The sequence below is a fragment of the Sinocyclocheilus rhinocerous genome, unplaced genomic scaffold (assembly GCF_001515625.1).
Source record: "Sinocyclocheilus rhinocerous isolate Xijiao unplaced genomic scaffold, SAMN03320098_v1.1 scaffold742, whole genome shotgun sequence".
Taxonomy (NCBI): domain Eukaryota; kingdom Metazoa; phylum Chordata; class Actinopteri; order Cypriniformes; family Cyprinidae; genus Sinocyclocheilus; species Sinocyclocheilus rhinocerous.
This window is the reverse complement of record NW_015641116.1, coordinates 1,717,271-1,735,665: the sequence shown is the minus strand read 5'-3', so window position 1 is coordinate 1,735,665 and position 18,395 is coordinate 1,717,271. Positions and strand designations below refer to the sequence as shown.

At 36.5% G+C, this 18,395-nt stretch overlaps 2 protein-coding genes across 3 annotated transcripts in view; one reads left to right on the top strand and one right to left on the bottom strand.

The window, feature by feature from the left end:
- Positions 1–4,216, top strand: part of LOC107754705 (mannose-P-dolichol utilization defect 1 protein-like) — a 6,773-nt gene extending 2,557 nt beyond the window's left edge. The window contains exons 2-7 of the mRNA XM_016571276.1: positions 1,224–1,289; positions 1,380–1,512; positions 1,669–1,754; positions 1,867–1,985; positions 2,080–2,190; positions 2,765–4,216. Of these exons, the coding sequence (XP_016426762.1) occupies positions 1,224–1,289; positions 1,380–1,512; positions 1,669–1,754; positions 1,867–1,985; positions 2,080–2,190; positions 2,765–2,887 (638 nt within the window). The 3' untranslated portion in view covers positions 2,888–4,216. The remainder of the gene's footprint in view (positions 1–1,223; positions 1,290–1,379; positions 1,513–1,668; positions 1,755–1,866; positions 1,986–2,079; positions 2,191–2,764) is intronic.
- Positions 4,217–11,522: 7,306 nt separating this feature from the next.
- Positions 11,523–14,852, bottom strand: LOC107754704 (transcription factor Sox-19b-like). Of its 2 annotated transcripts, none has more exons than XM_016571274.1 (2): positions 13,876–14,852; positions 11,523–13,303 (listed from the first exon to the last, which is right to left on the bottom strand). In XM_016571274.1, exons 1-2 carry the CDS (start codon positions 14,523–14,525, stop codon positions 13,066–13,068), a joined length of 888 nt encoding a protein of 295 aa, XP_016426760.1. In that variant the 5' UTR covers positions 14,526–14,852; the 3' UTR covers positions 11,523–13,065. The 2 variants fall into 2 exon arrangements, with proteins under 2 accessions (XP_016426760.1, XP_016426761.1); XM_016571275.1 differs by having other exon boundaries at positions 13,891–14,851.
- Between the last annotated feature and the right edge of the window lie 3,543 nt (positions 14,853–18,395).

The following is an 18,395-nucleotide window of genomic DNA, read 5'->3' as shown; positions in this document are numbered from 1 at the left end:
TGTGTATGTATATATATATATATATATATATATATATATATATATATATATATACACATATACAAACATTTCCTATACATGCATTCTTTAGGGAAATCAGATTTTGTGTTGTTTTCCGTACATGACAAAATCAAATCAGTTATATTTGAATGGTCGTGATCTAATGATGACAATTTGCCTGTAATATAACTGCAAAAATGCAAAACCAACAACTTGGATATGAATAATCAAAAAAATCTAATATTTTAATTAAGCACAAAACAATTTGATTTTGTAAAAATGGATGTGTAGTGGAGCTTTCCCTTTATTGAAAGTTGTCCATGGCTTTTAATATTTTAAAATCTCATGAAAATTATACATGTTGAGCAAAATTTCACCTGATGTGGGCATGAATGTAGGGTTCTTAAACTTATGTTTCTTTACACAAACAAAAATATGACACCACTGAAAATTCTAACTTACAATTTTAAATTATTAATAGACAAATTTGAAAATGCCCTTACAGACAAGCTGATTTGACGGTTGTAGGAATGAGTGGTACAGTGGACTATCCACTAGTTTAGGACATTTGAGGCCTGTTGGCTCATGGGTTCAAGACCGATTGGAATCATGACCTGATTTTATTATCCCACTGTTGGTCCTGCATACACTCCACTCTTCTAAAAATAAAGAAAAACATAAATTAAAAAATTATGATTGTTCGTACATTTTCTATATAAAATTCATTTTTTATGCATTTCTCAGAAAATGCCATTGATGCCTGGACCCACCAAATTACACAAGGACTAACAGTACAAAAAATCACTATAGTATTACTAAAATAAATGTTTGATAGGCACATAATATCGCAATGTAAATATTTTTGTATGATACATTTTTGTGAATGTGAACCGGCCTTGTGTAACAATATCAGGTCACATGACCAAGAAGTAAAAAAAAAAAAAGTTTTCAATAATTATCTAAAAACAACAAAAATACATTCAAAAGAAAAAAATATGAATGTACAATGTGTGAAAGATGTTTATGAATAATACAGTGGGTGTGGCAACAAGTTCACCAAAAATACAATAGCCAATAATAGATGCCAATAATAGTGATGTCTGTTTTAAATGTTTGCTCTGTAGCTTGCATTAAAAATATGGTTAGCTGTGCCCAAACTTTCTCATGCAACCCCCTACGAAGTCATATTGAATCCTGATTTCTTCTTTGTGATTTTTCTATAGTGGATTGTCTGAAGATTGTAATCAGCAAAGGCCTGGGCATTGGGATTATTCTTGGTTCTGTATTAGGTATGAAAACACCCACCTTCATCTTTACAACACACAAAAACCCAAACAATTTTCTTCTAACACTGATGCTTTGTGCATGTCTCTTCACAGTAAAACTACCTCAGATTCTAAAGCTGATTGGTGCCAAAAGTGCTGAGGGGCTGAGCTTTAACTCCGTGCTACTGGAGCTGTTTGCTATCACAGGCACCATGGCCTACAGTATTGCCAACAGCTTCCCTTTCAGGTAAATCAATAGTGACACCTTTTCATAATTATGCTAAAGTCTGGTAAACATTTGTCCATATACACACACCATGCATTTATAAATATCAATCAACAAAGTGCAAAACTGTTTACTGGGCACATAAAGATATAATAACATGTATTTTATGTTTGACAGTTCCTGGGGTGAGGCACTTTTCCTCATGCTTCAAACTGTAACGATTGGTTTTCTCATACAGCACTATGGAGGAAACACCATCAAAGGTAAGAGCACGATTTGACATGTCTTTCTAATTTAAAAAATTGTGTTGCTCACATTTATTTTAAATGTCAATGTTTATGATGCACCTTTTGACTGTGCTGTGATTATTTGCAGGTTTGGGGTTTCTGGCAGTCTATTGTGGTCTGCTGGCAGTCGTACTATCTCCCGTGACCCCAGTGTCTGTTGTTACTACCATGCAAGCCTCTAATATGCCAGCCATCATCTTTGGACGGGTAACCCGGCCAAAAAACAACCATGCTATTCAACAGCTGACCCAGCAGAAATATATTTTTCTTGTAATGTATCCAATTTTCTCTGTGTCTTCAGTTAATTCAGGCTGGTACCAACTACAGAAATGGTCACACTGGACAGCTATCAGCTATTTCAGTGTTTCTGCTGTTTGCAGGCTCCTTAGCACGCATATTCACTACAGTGCAGGTAAAACCACTATAATGAGCTGTCATGCAATATTTTAGAGGACAGAAGTCTCTTATGCTCACCAAGGCTGCAAAAAAAACTTTAATATTGTGAAATGTTATTATAAATTAAAATGTAAAGCTTAATGTTAATATATTTGAAAATGTCATTTATTCATGTGATTGTGAAGCTGACTTTTCAGTAGCCATTACGTAAGTCTTCAGTGTCTCATGATCCTTCAGAAATCATTCTAATATGCTGATTTGATGCTCAAGTAACGTTTTTTTAATATTACCAATTTAGAAAACCGTTGTTCTGCCTAATATTTTTGTGGAAACCGTGATACATTTTTTAAAGATTCTTTGATTAATAGAAAGTTCAACAACAGCATTTATTTGAAATATAATTTTTTGGAACAATGTATCTAACGAATTTGATTAATTTAATGTATCCTTGCTGAATAAAATTGTTATACTCAACAAAAATTAATGGTAGTGAAACTTGTTTATGGTCCTCTTTGGCTTTTATAGTCATTTTAAAACGGTTTGATATAGTTCCATTGATAAATGCCCATTTTAATGTGTCCTCTGTGCAGGAAACGGGAGATTCCCTCATGGCTGTCACCTACATCATTTCTTCTTTCTGTAATGGTGTGATTGCAGCTCAGGTCCTCTACTACTGGAACAGCAGCCCTGCCCTCAGGAAGAAGACTGAGTAGATCCGAACAGCAGGCAAATTCAGTGACCACTCAGTTTGACAAAGTGCACTGGACAGCCGATCGGGGAATTAGATGTACTTTAATCAAAATGACGGTTCTTGTGAAATTAAGCTCTGGTCCTTGGTCACTTGTTAAAAAGCATTTATTGTTAACATATCAGTGCTTACTTGAGAGGCAGGCACAAATACTGCATAATGAACATGTATTCCAGGTGCCCTGAAGTGGACCAAAAAGCCAGTATGGTGAGGGGTGCTTCTATAATTATTGAACTTTTTACCCCTTTTTATGGTAGTGGGCTATTTATTTAGGCTGGTAAAAAATTTTTTGCATCCTTTTTTTTTTTAGCTCAGGGAAGGGAATAGTGTCCATTGTATTCAACCATAAATTTACAAACATTATGTAATAAATCTTCATATATTATTGCTGACATACTGTCTTACAGTCTTATTGCTCACTTTACCCTGGCTCACTGAATAGTCACTAAAACACATGTAGCCATTTTGAATTCAACAATTCTGTGAAAAAAAGTCTGCAAAGATTTTTGTAAATATACATTTCAGAATTGTGAAAATGACCAAAATACTTTAAAAGTGCACAAATGAAAATATGTGTCATCATATGCTACAGGCAGCCCTACTAGAACAACTATTATCCCCGCAAGAAATTATTAGTTTTTTGTTCTTTGTAGACAAATCCAACCAGATGGACACTATTTCAGTCTTCCAGAGTCTTCCAGAACGTTGCCCATGTTGCTTCACACTCTAGAAAAGACATTCTGTTGCATTTGACAAAACAAAGGTTTTTCTTTAGGTTATGTATAGATACTAGTGAATCAATTACTGTTGTATTTCTTAAGTTGCAATGGTCATGCAATAGTACATGTAGCCATGCTGTTGAGTGTAATCATTACTAATGGGAAATTGGTAAAAATAGAAATTTACTACAAAGCACCCATCAAAAGCAAGTTTCAAGCTGTCTGCAGGTAAAAGGACAATTTTATTTGAATGATGGAAATTGCATATTTGCACACATTACATTTGTGAATTTATTTTCCATTTTTTGCTTGTGAACATCTGTTGTTCATTGTTGGTTTATTTCATGAATGAACTATTACAAATGACTGTGATTGTTTTTTTTTCTTCCATATCTAAATTTGCAGTGTACTTCTGACCACTGAGTAAAACATTTCCATCAGATAATTTGTAGTGTTTGTTGTGTGAACGGCTTTAAAAAAGACACAAACAGTTGTAGGAAAAAAAAGCATTTAAATAAATAAACTGTTTTATTCTTATATGAAGCTGTGTTTTTGCATTTATCCATTATGGATGGTTCAAGTTAATGGACTGTGATACATAATTATACCACCAGAGAGAAGCAAAGAGTCGATAAAAATACAAATGCTATCAGTATTCTCCACTGCATTTTGTTTTGTACTACGCAATCTTGTTAACCACAATCTGATTTGAATTGGAACTAACTCTCAATCTTCCTGGTTATGTGTGAATTAACAATGTCACACTAGCATGTGCTAATATAATTACCAAAAATCCTATCACTATATACTTCCATGAAGTGTTTGTCATCTTGACGTTTTGTAGCCCATTCTCGACCTATCCGCAAGCACTACTCTTCACCACGATGGTAAACCTATAAAACTTCAACATAAAAGAAACACCTTGAAATGCCAAAATAACAGAGCAGTAAACAATAATACATCTCCCCTTTATTAATCTTGTGCAAAAACACACAAAATAACACTTAATTTCAACATTTATTCTCCTTACACAATCTAACGCGAAGCATGCTGGGAACTAGAAATCTGCTGCAACTCAAGTCAGTTTAAGAAGTTCCACTTACTAGTATCAAATTTTGGGTTCACATAACTTTTAAGTACAATTAAGTACAATGAACTTTCAGTAGTATTTGAGTGAAACAAACTCATTTCATTTCATTAGTGTAAACTCTTCGGTTTTACAGTGAAGTAGAAAGCATGGAAAGACATACTGGCAGTATTCGTTCTGGTTCAGAATGCATTCAGTTGCTATTTTATTTAGACCACCTCAAGAAGTCTGAAATCAATTAGCCTGAAATCCGAATAATATATAATATTCTTTTTTTTATTTTTCAAAATGTGGTTTAATGTTGGCAAATGAAGCCTGTCTAGCTGGATGTGACTTTAACTCTCCCAGGGCTGTCATTTTTAATGCTACTTTAACTTATAGCATGCACTCCTGCACTGCAGTTGCCTGTTTTTGTTCCAGTGTTACTCATACATGGCCGTTATTTCTCGTGTGCTTAATTCTCTCTCTTTGCCCAAATGTAACTGGTACCATTGAGTCTCCCACTGGTCCAGATGAACTGGTCGCTCTGTCTTCTAGATCTACAGAGGGAAGACAATCAAGAATGTTAGGGCAGGCAGACAAACAGAGTTAAACAGCACTGCTTGAACAATAGTACTCATGCACTCAGACAGGACGGCTGAATGCAAATGGCAGAAAGATAAGCCACAGGCATCTAATGAGAGTGTTTATCTAAATATTAAAAGCAGTTAAAGCAGGAAGAGCAAATCATTTCTCTAATATAAGCTCAAATTATAGAGTTCTATTTAATTTCCCCTTATTCATGCACAGACACTTAAAATGACTTATGAAATGACGATACATATTACATTTAATTTAGTCTTAACACTGACAACCAATTTGCAAGCATATAATTTCAAATTACATCTTTGATCAATTAACAATAATTTAACGGATAGTTACTCTGGTCCCATACAAAAAGTTTTCTGTGCCTTTATTTTACCATGATAAAAACTGAGACTAAAATTAAACTAAGAATTGATGTGTGACGTGACGTGAAACGTGTGTGAGACAAAACAATGAAACAATAAACAGGTATAAATCATTTTAAATAAAGCAAAAGATAAAACATAATACAAAAGAATCTCCAAATCATCCACCCATCCTCCAAAATGCGTATCCTTTGTATATAATGTAGTGGAATTCTCAAATCAATTATGACAAAAGTTTACAAGCGCCATAAAATTGGCTAGAAGAAATGTTTTTTGTTCCATTTTTAGGAGGCATTAGAATTAACTTTTTTTTAACCAAGATTTCATATACGTAAACATAAAAGTGAAGCATAATAGATTAGGTTCCTCTGTAAGTTCCTCTAAAGGCATATTCTCTGCATGTTGTCTTTGGTTGGGTTCATAATGTAGGCTTGTTCATGGTTAAATAAATGCTTCAAATTTAGACTGCACATTTTCCTTAAACTGCATAGTCGACTCAACAACAGCATTTTAGTTTGCTTTCATGTAGGTAGTGTCATTCCCGTAGACACTGCCAAAAGCAGAAAGCATCCGATCTGATGGATCTCTTCTCAACCCCACCCCCAACTGCAACCGGCTATTCTTGCTGATCGGCAGGGCTAGGCACAGTTCATGTTAACACACCTACTGTCAATGCTCATCAGACCCCATTTCCAATAAACTGTCAGACAGAGAATGAATTTTGTTTTTGATATTTACAGTTGAAGATAGCTACAGATATGAATGAAGGTCATTAAAAGTGTAAATATCCTTATTTGCACTACCATTCAAAAGTTTGGGGTCAGCACATTTTTTTTTCTTTTCTTTCTTTCTTTCCTTTTTTTTTTGAAACAAGTTAATACTTTTATTAAGCAAGGACACATTAAATTGATCAAAAGTGACATCTATAATGTTACAAAAAATCTTTCTCCTTCTCAACCCCACCCCCAACTGCAACCGGCTATTCTTGCTGATCGGCAGGGCTAGGCACAGTTCATGTTAACACACCTACTGTCAATGCTCATCAGACCCCATTTCCAATAAACTGTCAGACAGAGAATGAATTTTGTTTTTGATATTTACAGTTGAAGATAGCTAAAGATATGAATGAAGGTCATTAAAAGTGTAAATATCCTTATTTGCACTACCATTCAAAAGTATTCACATTTTTTTTTCTTTTCTTTCTTTCTTTCCTTTTTTTTTTTAAACAAGTTAATACTTTTATTAAGCAAGGACACATTAAATTGATCAAAAGTGACATCTATAATGTTACAAAAAATCTTTCTCAGATAAATGCTGTTCTTTTGAACTTTCTATTCATCAAAGAGCCTTAAAAATGTTCCACAAAAGTATTAAGCATCACCATTTTCAACACTGATAATGATAAGAATGGTTTCTTGAGTACCAAGTCAGCACATTAGAATGATTTCTATAAAGGATCATGCGACAAAATTCAGCTTTTCCATCACAGGACTAAATTTCATTTGAAAATATATTAAAATAGAAAACAGTTGTTTTTAATTGTAATAATATTTCACAATATTATACCTTTTTTTTTTACTGTAAATTAATAAATGCAGCCTTGGTGAACATAAAATACTTCTTTCAAAATCATTCAGAAATCTTTCTTTTAAACAGTAGTGTATAACTTATATGTAAATAATATTCAGTGGAGTAAGGACAGAGGTTTAGTTAGTTTTTGAGAGTAGTCAGGGTTTTTTTCTTGACAGTTAAATGAATGTAGGTCTATTATTAAAATGCATAATGTTGGATGACACAGTCTGTTGTTTTGTTTGTCAGGTCTGTTGGGAAGCCCTCAAAGTTTGGCCTATATTCCTATCTTATATTCCTATTTTATCTTATCTATATTCCTGTTTCCCGTATCTATATCTTTTAATCAGCAGTATGCACCACCACCTCCCCTCCTATGTGGGATGCTTGACAAATGTCCTATCCAGCCTATAACGGCAGATTTCATGTGTCAGACCGGTTTGTCAAAGATATCTTTAGCTCCCACCTTTTTGTCAAAGTATAGACAATATAGTAACATCATAGGTATGCCTGTTAACATGCATGTTAACATTGCATGCATAAAATCACAGGTGATGGATTTATCTTATTTAGAAATAGTAATCCTGAGGTTCTTTTTTCACTCTGCCTCTGTTTCACCCCACCTCACTCTCCCTTGATTTGCTGCAAGACCAGTCTTGCCCGGGGTGTGGTGCACTCATTAGTGTTAGCTGTCAATCACTCTTTCATCGCTGCACAAATGCTTCCTCTATTAACCACATTAAGAAATCTACACGTGCTCTGTCAAAGCCATGGATACTCAGAAAGGTGGACTTATACCTCTGGGGTCTCTACATTTTCTATTTTTATCAAATGCATTTTTTTCTCTACACTGTAAAAAAAAAAGTCCTGTAGTTTGTATAGAAAAAAAAAACTGCCAGAATAATTGTATAAAAAATACAGTTAAAATGTAAACATATTAACAGAACAACCTGTAAATTTTACATCTTAAAAGTGTAAGTTATATTAATAAATAGATTAAATTTTAAACTGGTAAACCCAACAGCTCTTTTCTGCTGAATTATCAAGCTTATGCTGCTACTAAAACCAATTTTGTACCATTAACATATACTGATAAATACTATAACAAAGGTGGTAAAGCAAGATGAAGAATCAAAGTTCATCACAAGTAGACTTTCCACAGGCTGAGGTAAATACTAGTTAATTGCAACACACATGACACGAAAATAATGTAATAAACATTAATTGAACAATATAGGATGTAACATAAAACCCTAACGGATAACAAAACTATGAAGAAACACAATTATTTAAAATACCAACAAATGTGAAGTGTCACCCAGGGAATTCTGGGAATGTCAGTCTACAGCCTTTCACTTTAAATAAGATCCATTACAGTTTTCCTGTATAGTAAGGGAACATAGTGTTAACCAATTAACATGTTTGTTTTACGGTAGCATTTTAAGTAGCATGTGAAGTAATAACACACCATATTAAACTTCCTCTTCAGCTTTTTAAAATTCATTACGACACAAAACTAATTTATATAGGGGTATTACAGTTGTCTTATCCAAAACAAATTATTTTACCGTGGACATTGCCAACTATATGAGCTAAGCAGACAGGTAGACTACTGCTTTGGCCTTATGCCAGTCTTTTGATGTAGATATGTTTTGTTGACAAGCTGGAATCCGTGTGTTTCATTTTATTTCCCTCTGAATAAATAAAGTGAAAAACGTATGAGGTACACACCTACTCCAACTTAAAATAGCATCCAAATCTTGATTTTAAAAGATAGCTCAAGATACAGGATGTTGATAGATTTGGCAGAAATGTCCCGCCTGGTGTGCAGATTTGTCACTATAACCTACCTTGGTTTTTTGTTCTCTTATCTTTTACTTTTTATGCTGTTTGTCTGTGCACACAACACAACATGTGTTGTGTAAAGTATGCACAAACAGATTTTTCTTTTTAAACAGGTTTCATATTATTAGTCTAAATTACATTTGACATGTGGCAGACACAACATAGACTGTTATCGGATGAGTCGGCCCCCCTCCTGTTATTGCGTGACAGGCAGTGCTCATCTAGGCTGACTCACACACATGCGTGTATCCAGCCCTGGTGGCATTTCAACCAACCGTAGCGGCTCGGTTAAAAAAAAAGGAAGAAAAATTTACGCCCACTCACTCACCTGTGCATACACAACGTCTGAGGTAAGACTGACAAGTCATCGTACCAGTGAGTGATTCAACACGCTTTAATGTAGGCCTGTGGACAGATTGAAAATTAAATATTTAGCATATAGTCTGCTTAAAGGAATAGCTCACTCAAAAATGAAAATGATGATATTATTTACTCACCCTCAAGCCATTCAAGCTGTTGTTTTCCTGTGAAACAGAAATGAAAATAAATAGGCTACTAAAGAATATAGGCTACTGAGAATGCATAGCTTAAGACATTTTAAGACAACCATAATGGCCATAAACAAAACATGCTGACAACAAAGCAACATGAGTGTGAGACAAAAAATTGTAAACTTGCTATGGACAAAAATGCAACATGCTGCTAGTGTAGAACACAGGCTACATATACTTTTTATTTCCTTTGCATAACTGAAATCAAATCAAATATCTAAATTTTACAGTAAATTTGTCGATTCATACCCACAATCACCAGGTTCTTCATATTCTCAGTTTTTATTTTCACCTGTTGGGCAGTGAAGCCTGTGCGTGTGTGCGTGCAGGAGGGGAGCGGCTCCCTCGGAATGCATGTAAATATTATGCACCCCCAGTTTCCAGGGCAACCATTAATCTAATTTCCGGGTTTATGACGATATTGCAACAAGCTGTCAAATAATTTAAAACGTTTTTTATTTAAACTTTTTTTTTTTTTGTAGGCCTAATAAAAAAAACGCGACTCAGCAAATTAACCTGCTAAAAACATACCAAAAATATTGTGCTCATTCAGTCAATTCTCTGACATCGAATTTTGGCCTTAATCTGCAAACTGGCAATATCCACAATTTACCATGGTAACAGTTTGTTGAAGCCTCACTGGTCGTTGCTAAGTGATTGTATGTTTCTCAGCAGAACATCCAGCACCCCCACCCATCTCGACATCCACATTCGCCCTCTTAACCCCCCGGCACAGTCACAAGTTGTCTGACGATACGCGCAGCTCTTTAAAAAAAACAGTGGGCTTAATTTTCTTCCTTTAAACACTTTTATCAAAAAATGATAATGATTTACTTAATCTAACTTGGAAACCCGCCTGAACTGTAATCAAGGTAAATGTAAAGTAACATAGCCTACACGCTCTTCACAGCCCCCTCCCTTCGCCCTCCGATTAGCCGCAACGAACTCCTACATTTTCATGAGAATGACATTAGGAGGTGAGGGGGTTAAACCCGAGGAGAAAACGGGGAGAAACGACGGCAACGCTAATTTTCCGCACAGCGGGAAGCGAGAAAAGAGAACAAAGTGGTCCAAGGGAGCCTCTCCGGATTCAGTGGCTTACTACGTACACCTGCGAGCTCAAAGGCAACGGACAATGTGCCTCCGAAACGGCCAATTACGACCGAGACAACAACCAGTTTTCAATCTGGAGAGAAAGGGTTATGCTGAGGTGGACAGTAAAAGTAGATGCTTTCGCCCTTAAATCGCTACTTTCTGGCTGTTTTCTCTATATTTAACCCTCGTCTCAAACTTTTTTTTTACCACACAAACGTATAATTAAAACAATTTTATTTTAAATAAGTTTTTAGAAGTTATTAATATTTTTTCCCTAGCGGTACGTTTAAAGGACTCATTATTTTTCCGCATTAAAAACCTTAACAGTCTAAATAAAATAGTTTAGATGTTTTAACAAAAATATGAAATAAATTCTTGATGTTTAAAAACATACACGGTCACACGAGATTAATAATAAACACGTGAGGTAGGGTAAGGATTTTAGCCTCAAAATGCATTTTACATTTGTTTGTAAATTATGAAAAAATAAATAATAGCGGTAATATAAATGGCTTTATTTTACATGGAGCAGGTCACCTCTTTGAGGTCACCATGTTGAGATCACAAATACTCATTTTAATCTTGGTAGTACCAGACCCTTTCTCACATTAAACTGACCATGACTGAATGCAAATAGTAGTTCCTTTGTCCATCAATGTGATTGATAAAACTATTGTCATGATACTGAAGGTCCAAAATGAAAGAATTAGAGTTGCACGCGACTTGGAAATTACATAAACATTCATAAAGATTCATTTCAAAATAATCACAACTTGAGACTAGATATGTTGTCATTTTTTATTCTGTAAGAACGGCCCTTATAAGAACCACAAAAAACACTGTACAAAAGGTATTTACAACCAAGATTAAAACCATTTTTTAAAAAAGAAATTAAACAGCAAGCTGCAAACTCACTTCAATGGCAATGTAAACTTTTCATTGTGCTTAAATCATTTAATTATCCAAAACACTAACTGAACAAGCTTTGTGGCAACAATGAGCCGGACTGACAAACTTACATTTTTGACTGCCACAAAATGCCACCAGAACAGTTTGAGTTCAAAACAAACCTCAAGACTGACATAACTGCATTTGGTTGACAAAGGACCAAGGTCACTGTGGGGGGAGGGGGATAGAAAAAAAAGTGTCCAAAAGAAATATTCAGTCAATTCCACTGAACTCACTGGTCAACCGTACTGTAATGGCAGAAGCAGACTTAATGCTGTGGTAGAATGAGAATGACCAGGTGATTAGTCGATAAACTCCTATTCTAACGAAGTGCATTGACTGACAGCGAAGATCAGTGCAATTGAGTTTGACCCATAAGAGGGAAATGCTGGAATGCTAGGCCAGACAAACTAAACATTTAGCAATCTGTAAATATGGCAAAAATTCACCATTTACAGGAGTGCAATTTCCTTGTAGAAACTACAAACAAAAAAGTTAGTTCACAAACATACGTGCACACTGGAACGGTACATATGAATTTACAGCTATTATTAAAAGTAGGGGGGGAAAAAGCAGATAGTGACTGATTGACTTTTTTTCTCCTCTCCATTACAAATTGGGTAACAGTTCCAAAGATTTCTAATTATATGAGGCAAAGTTACAGCTGATCTATACGGTCATGTCCTGCTATTTATTTCAAGAAAGCCCTGAGATTTTCCAAAACACTTTACTATATCAATACCCAAAATTAAAGAGACACTTAAAGGTCAACTTAACCCATCACTCAGTTATTCCATGTGCTGAGCCAGTTTGGGCACACATCCGGGGGAAACCGGGTTCACAAAACTAAATTTTTACTCTCCTCAAGGTCACATGGTATGTCCATCATTGGCCATTGCAACCATTATTAGCGGACCTGTTTTTTTTTGGAGTTCCCAATATACATTTCGCCCTGTTTTGTACCCCAATTAGACTTTGAATAATGATTGCCCACTGCTGCATGAACAACGCATGTTCTAAACATTGCACAGAGCAGAACACGGAAAAGAATACTTGAGGAAAATCTATCTATTCGTGGAACAAAGAGAAGGGATGGCTGTGCAAGAATATCTGGAATAGAGAAAACCGCTGACTTAAGCTTAATGTGATGAGAAGTTTAAGAAGTTACGCCTGGTCATAGTGTGACAGTTGCAAAGACAGAAAACAAGAGACTGAAACAGCTAAATTTGCTATACAGGTTCAACAGACAACTTCAGATCATTCACAGCAAGGAGGTAGTAAACAATCAGAAGTATTCAGTAATCCATACAGTCTATTTGTAGCACTACGGTCCCAATAAGGGTCCAACTAATAGGAGTTCAGGGAGCATTCCCTAAACTTCAGATATGAGTGAGGGGAACAGTTCCACCAAGATAGTGCTGTTGGACACCAGGGTAGGTTCTCTGGTTTGAGCTATCGCTGGTATCACCACCTGGAATGTACATGCTAATCATGTCCCTCAGGTCCCCTTGGTAAGCCCCACGGTGGTGGCCAGTAGGCGAATGGGATAGTGGTTCTGGTTTAACCATAGACATCACCGGACTGGGCTGCTGAGGGCTGCCACTATATGACATTTGGCTGTGGACAAAAAAAGACAAAATTAGCCACCATAGCGAAAAAATTATTAGGCGATCAGACAGGCAAGAGCAGCATGGAGAATCTGTATCTTTTCTCACATAAAACGCCTCTGCATCTGCTCCCAGTAATGCTGACAAGCAAATAACAGGTCTATACAGGTTATGCCAGCTTAGTTGTGGTGACTCCGAGAGAAAATGTATAGGCAAATAATGAATAAATGTGCGTTTATAACGAGATTATAGACATGCTGAATAGGTGTGCAGTTTTGAGGATCAAATTAAGTGGCAAGTTGAGCACATTCAGCACAAAAACCATTAGTCTGAGAAATGCCATCTTCAAAACTTCCTTAAACAAAGTAGAAGTAATTTTACATACTAGAATTTATATTAAATCTTATCTAATGAAACTATTTAAAGTGAACGATTCTTAAACTCTTCATAAATTTAAGCAGAATGAAATCCGAACCGGTTAACATGAATTTCTGTGCGCGTTCGCCCCACACCACTAGTTTTCCAGTTCCACAGATTGCCAAGCCACCCTAAACCTAAAAAATAAGTAAGTAAATAACAAACTTTGATAAAAGAAACCTGTAAGAGCTGGCGCCGTTCATGTACGTCTGTGCCGACGGGTACTGGAGAGCCGACAGGTCGTACCGGTGCAGTTGTTGCGGGTATCCGAGTGCTTCACCCTGCATTGCCATATAACCAGCGGTGTGACCCCAGCCATAGCCGTCCATTCTCGGGCTCCCACCTTGTCCCTGTGCCACGGCTGATGCCAGCAGGTTGCCGGCTGCGAGAGGATATTTACCGACGGGATTGTCCTTCTTGAGGAGAGCTTTGGTCTTACGCCGAGGTTTGTATTTGTAGTCGGGGTATTCCTTCATGTGTACGGCCCGCAACCGTTTGGCCTCATCGATGAATGGCCGCTTCTCCGTGTCCGTTAAAAGTTTCCATTCCGCCCCGAGGCGTTTGCTTATCTCAGAGTTGTGCATTTTGGGGTTCTCCTGTGCCATCTTCCTCCGCTGACCCCGGGACCACACCATAAACGCATTCATGGGGCGCTTCACTTTGTCCATGGGGTCCCCGCCGGGTGGACAAGAGGTGTTTGATCCGTGGTGCGCGTTTCCAACCCCGCTGACCGGAGGAGACATCCCTGGACTGTTCTGGTGGGGATGAGGTTGACCCGCGGTCTTCAGTTCATGTTCCACCATCATGCTGTACATCGTGCCACTACACACTTTGAGTTTCAAGCGCTCAATGTGTAAGGCAGCCAATTAAAAGTGTCCAAGCGAACCTAATCAGATCAAACAAATCCGGCGCAGGTGAAGTCTCTTTAGGCTACAGCCGGGATTGTCTGGCCAAATGAAACGCCAAAAAGCAGCAGTCAAAAAAGAACTCCACGATGAATCAAAACATTTAGAACAAGTTTTTCGAACAAAATATAGTAAAAAGGGCGCGAAAAGCTCCTCAATCACAGCTGTTTGTCTAAATTCTGTTGAACTCTATCCACAAGCCACTTGTTGAGCCGCAATAGTTTGCAGTCCACGTTGAACCAATTGTATAATTGTATTCCACGTCTGACCAATCAGCGCTCAACGCAACCATTTGCTCATTTGCATATCAATTGTAGGGGTGTGGTGTTTTTATGTAGCAGATCACTTGTTGCAAGAGGTTAAGAGCGAAATCGAGGCTTAGTTTGTTGTTCAAAGAGCACTAATTATCTGTTACTATTAATTATTACATATTGTAGTAGATATGTTCATGGAGTATTTTTAATACACTCTTTTTTTATTATTAACGAACTTTTAAAAGATGCACACATAAATGTTGTGTTATTTTGGACCTGCTTTCTTCGAATCACTTTCTATGACTTCATTCGTTTCACTTTACACCTTTACACTTTCTGTGTCTTCTATTGTTAGTTCTTAACCCTGTCACCCTGGGGTCATGGGAAAAAGACTGGCCTGAGAAATTTTCTGTGAAAACTAGCAGTGCATAACAAAAGTTATTTTAAAGTGTGTTATTTGAAACTATTTTTAATAATACACTATTATAAAATAAAACAATAGTGTATTATTTTATTGTTATATTAATCAGTTGTTATTCCACTGTGTAAATTGTGTTAAGTAATTGTGTTTAAATATTGTGTGAGCTTTTTATGTTTTCTGGGTAAATTTGTGATTTTTTTTATTTTTTTACACACAATATATAATTAGATGCTTGTTTTCAAGTCATCATACAGCAATGTGCCATTGCTCCCTTTTGATGACAATTTATGGCATGTGACTTTCTATAGGTGTGGGATTTTCTGTGTTCGTAATTGCTGAGAAAAGGTGTGGGTGCAAAGCTTAATGTTGTTTCTTTCTCTTTTTTTGTAGACACAGGTGTGAGTGCTTGTGAGTTTGCAGGTGCGTTGTGAACCATGTGAGCTGCCTCTGTTCGTGACTGACAGTTTCGCCTTTATGCCAATCAAACCACAAATTGTGGGGCTTCATTCTTATATAACCATATCCCAAAAATGTTTTTGGACAAACAGAAAACCTCTTATGGAGAGTGCCCAACTCGTTCTGCTATCCTCTTTCTTTCTCCCAGTTGGTTTGTGACAGCACCAAGACAGCTCAGAGAATTTCTCCGAAATGTTAAGGCTGGCCCCTAAACAAACACAGGTCGTTTAAAGCCCTCATGTTTGCATACACATGTGCTTCACATGCCTCTCTATGACTATTGTATGGCTTTTTTTTTAAACCAGTGTTTTCATGGGTTTGAATACGTATGTCCAAAACAAGTTACAACACAGTTGTTTTTCCAAAGCGCACACAAAAGATAACCACCCATTCAGCTGGGCTCTGCTGCTCAAACACGGCTACCTGAATCAACCTGTAAGGGAGAATCAACATGAGTTCTCTGACTGAACTAAATAAATATTGCGTCTAGATTGTTTTTGCTTATTTGTTCTTCCTTTGTTTGTGTGCGTGCGTGCATGCATTTGTCCCCCTATTTAATTATAGTTATTGAAATATAAATTATAATTTCCTTTTTTGAATTAACAATTAATTTGTTATGTTTAAAAAAAAAATTCTATATTAATTATACAAATTACAATGTTAACATCATTATTTTTTATGATTTCTGAAATATAAATTATAAATAAAAAAATGTTTTTTGATCATCAGAATATTTCAAGAAAGCTTATTAGAAAGTTTAATTAGAATAAGAAAGTCATTGTATTAGAAACAGGAGAATCCTGATTAAATATTTGAACACTTCCTTGATTTGACAAGAACTTTACATAGAAACTTTATGCGTTTTTAAAAGGACAGTGAATTTCTAGAACTTAGCCAGTTGTTGTTATTATTATTATTATTATTAGTAGTAGTAGTATTCTTTTGTAAATAGTCAATTTAATCATCATCGCTTGCTCCAACAAAATTTGTGAATAAATGTAAAATCTTTATAATTGCAAATAAATAAAGGTAAAAAAATTCAGATATTTTGCCTGTTTGGAGGGTAAAAAAGAAAGAAACAAAGAAACAAAGAAACAAACAAAAAACTTGATAACGCTTTAACAGTTTTTGTTTGATGTTTTTTTTTAACAATGTTTGGACTTAAACATTCAGAATATCCTTTTTAAATTAGAATATATTATAGTGTATTAATACCTTTTTTGAGTTTTTGTTTTAATCTGTGAACAATGAAACTTTAAATGCTAAAAGTGGCCTAAAAATGAAGAGACTGAGTTCACAATAAATTACAATGGCCTAAAGAAAGGAGGACGGATGAGGAAAAGCTTGAGGAGAAGGGAGAATGGCAAAGATAAAGAAGAAAAGAGAGACTGAGAGGGGAAGAGGGCAACTTGGAGAGAGTGCAGTTTGTCCCTGAGTCCTCCCTGACAGACCGAGTGAATGGGGCCTCTATTCTCTCCCTTCTTATGTAAATGGAGGCTTCAGTCTCCTAGCCATCCGTCACTGCACAGAAAGACCCTGGCAGGCCCTTTACGAGCCTCCTGCTCGCATAATCCCTGAGCCCACAATCATGCGCCCAGCAGGGGGAGTGGGGGAAGTGGCAGGGGGGTTACCATGCAGACAGGGAAAGTGTTCGGCGGGCCACCTACACTGAGCGCACATAATCAAAACATTTCTCATAAGGTGTACAGCCCTCGGTGAGATGGAGGGGAGAGGTTGTTATGCCTCCAATGGAGGGCTGTGATAGGAGGAAGAATGTTGGAAAAGAAGACTGTGGGTATAAAAGGGCAGGAAAGAGGGGATTGGTACAATGAATTGAATGAAGGGGACGTGGGACAGGGGTACATGATGCGGGAATTAACATAGTGTTTGCGTGATGGACAGGTGAATGAGGGCCCATGCATTATGTCAGGGGATGTTGGTGGAGCGATCTCGCTGAAGTGATCAAAAGTTGCAGCCGTGGAATTGTAATGACACAGGCCTTCTGGGAGTTTGGATAACTATTGGCTCACATACGTGTGAATAGAACATTTCCTAATGCATCCTCGTGTGCTGGAATGACAAGGCCAATCTGATTATTATGCGTCCTGAGTTTGTGGCACAGTTGAAAGCTCCTTTCTCTCCTGTGGATACAGATGGTGTACAGATCTGCCATCTGGTGGACGCACTCAGAATTTGCCATTGAAAGAGCTGTAGAACGATTTCTTGGCTCTTGGTTCACAAGGTGCATCTCTCAGGAGTTCTTCACAGTAAAATGGGTACCGGATTTACCATAATGACATAATAACGTGGTGATTAAATACCTCATTAAGTATGGTTATCGAACAAGAAGCAATAGTTTAGTTTTGCCCAAATGAGAATAGCTTTAGTTACAACGAATAAGATTTAACATAACATTTAACTTATTGATCAAAGTGCAAATGCTTCTGTTAATGTAACATAACATCGTAACATAAGAAGGTAATTCTGTCACTTCTTGGCACTGTTTTGCAAGTATCATCCAAGTATCTAACAAAATGTAGACTACATATCTTTGAAACTACACACAATAGAAAAATGAATCATGATTGAAAAATGAATTAAGTATTTCCATCGGTTTGAATTTATTTCCATTATCATATTTTCAAATAT

Coding starts and splice junctions, on each gene's coding strand:
- LOC107754704 (XM_016571274.1), bottom strand. CDS start 14,525: ATGTACAGCATGATGGTGGAACATGAACTGAAGACCGCGGGTCAACCT. Junction 13,304..13,875: donor TACAGGTTTCTTTTATCAAA/GTTTGTTATTTA, acceptor TTTTGTCCACAG/CCAAATGTCATATAGTGGCA.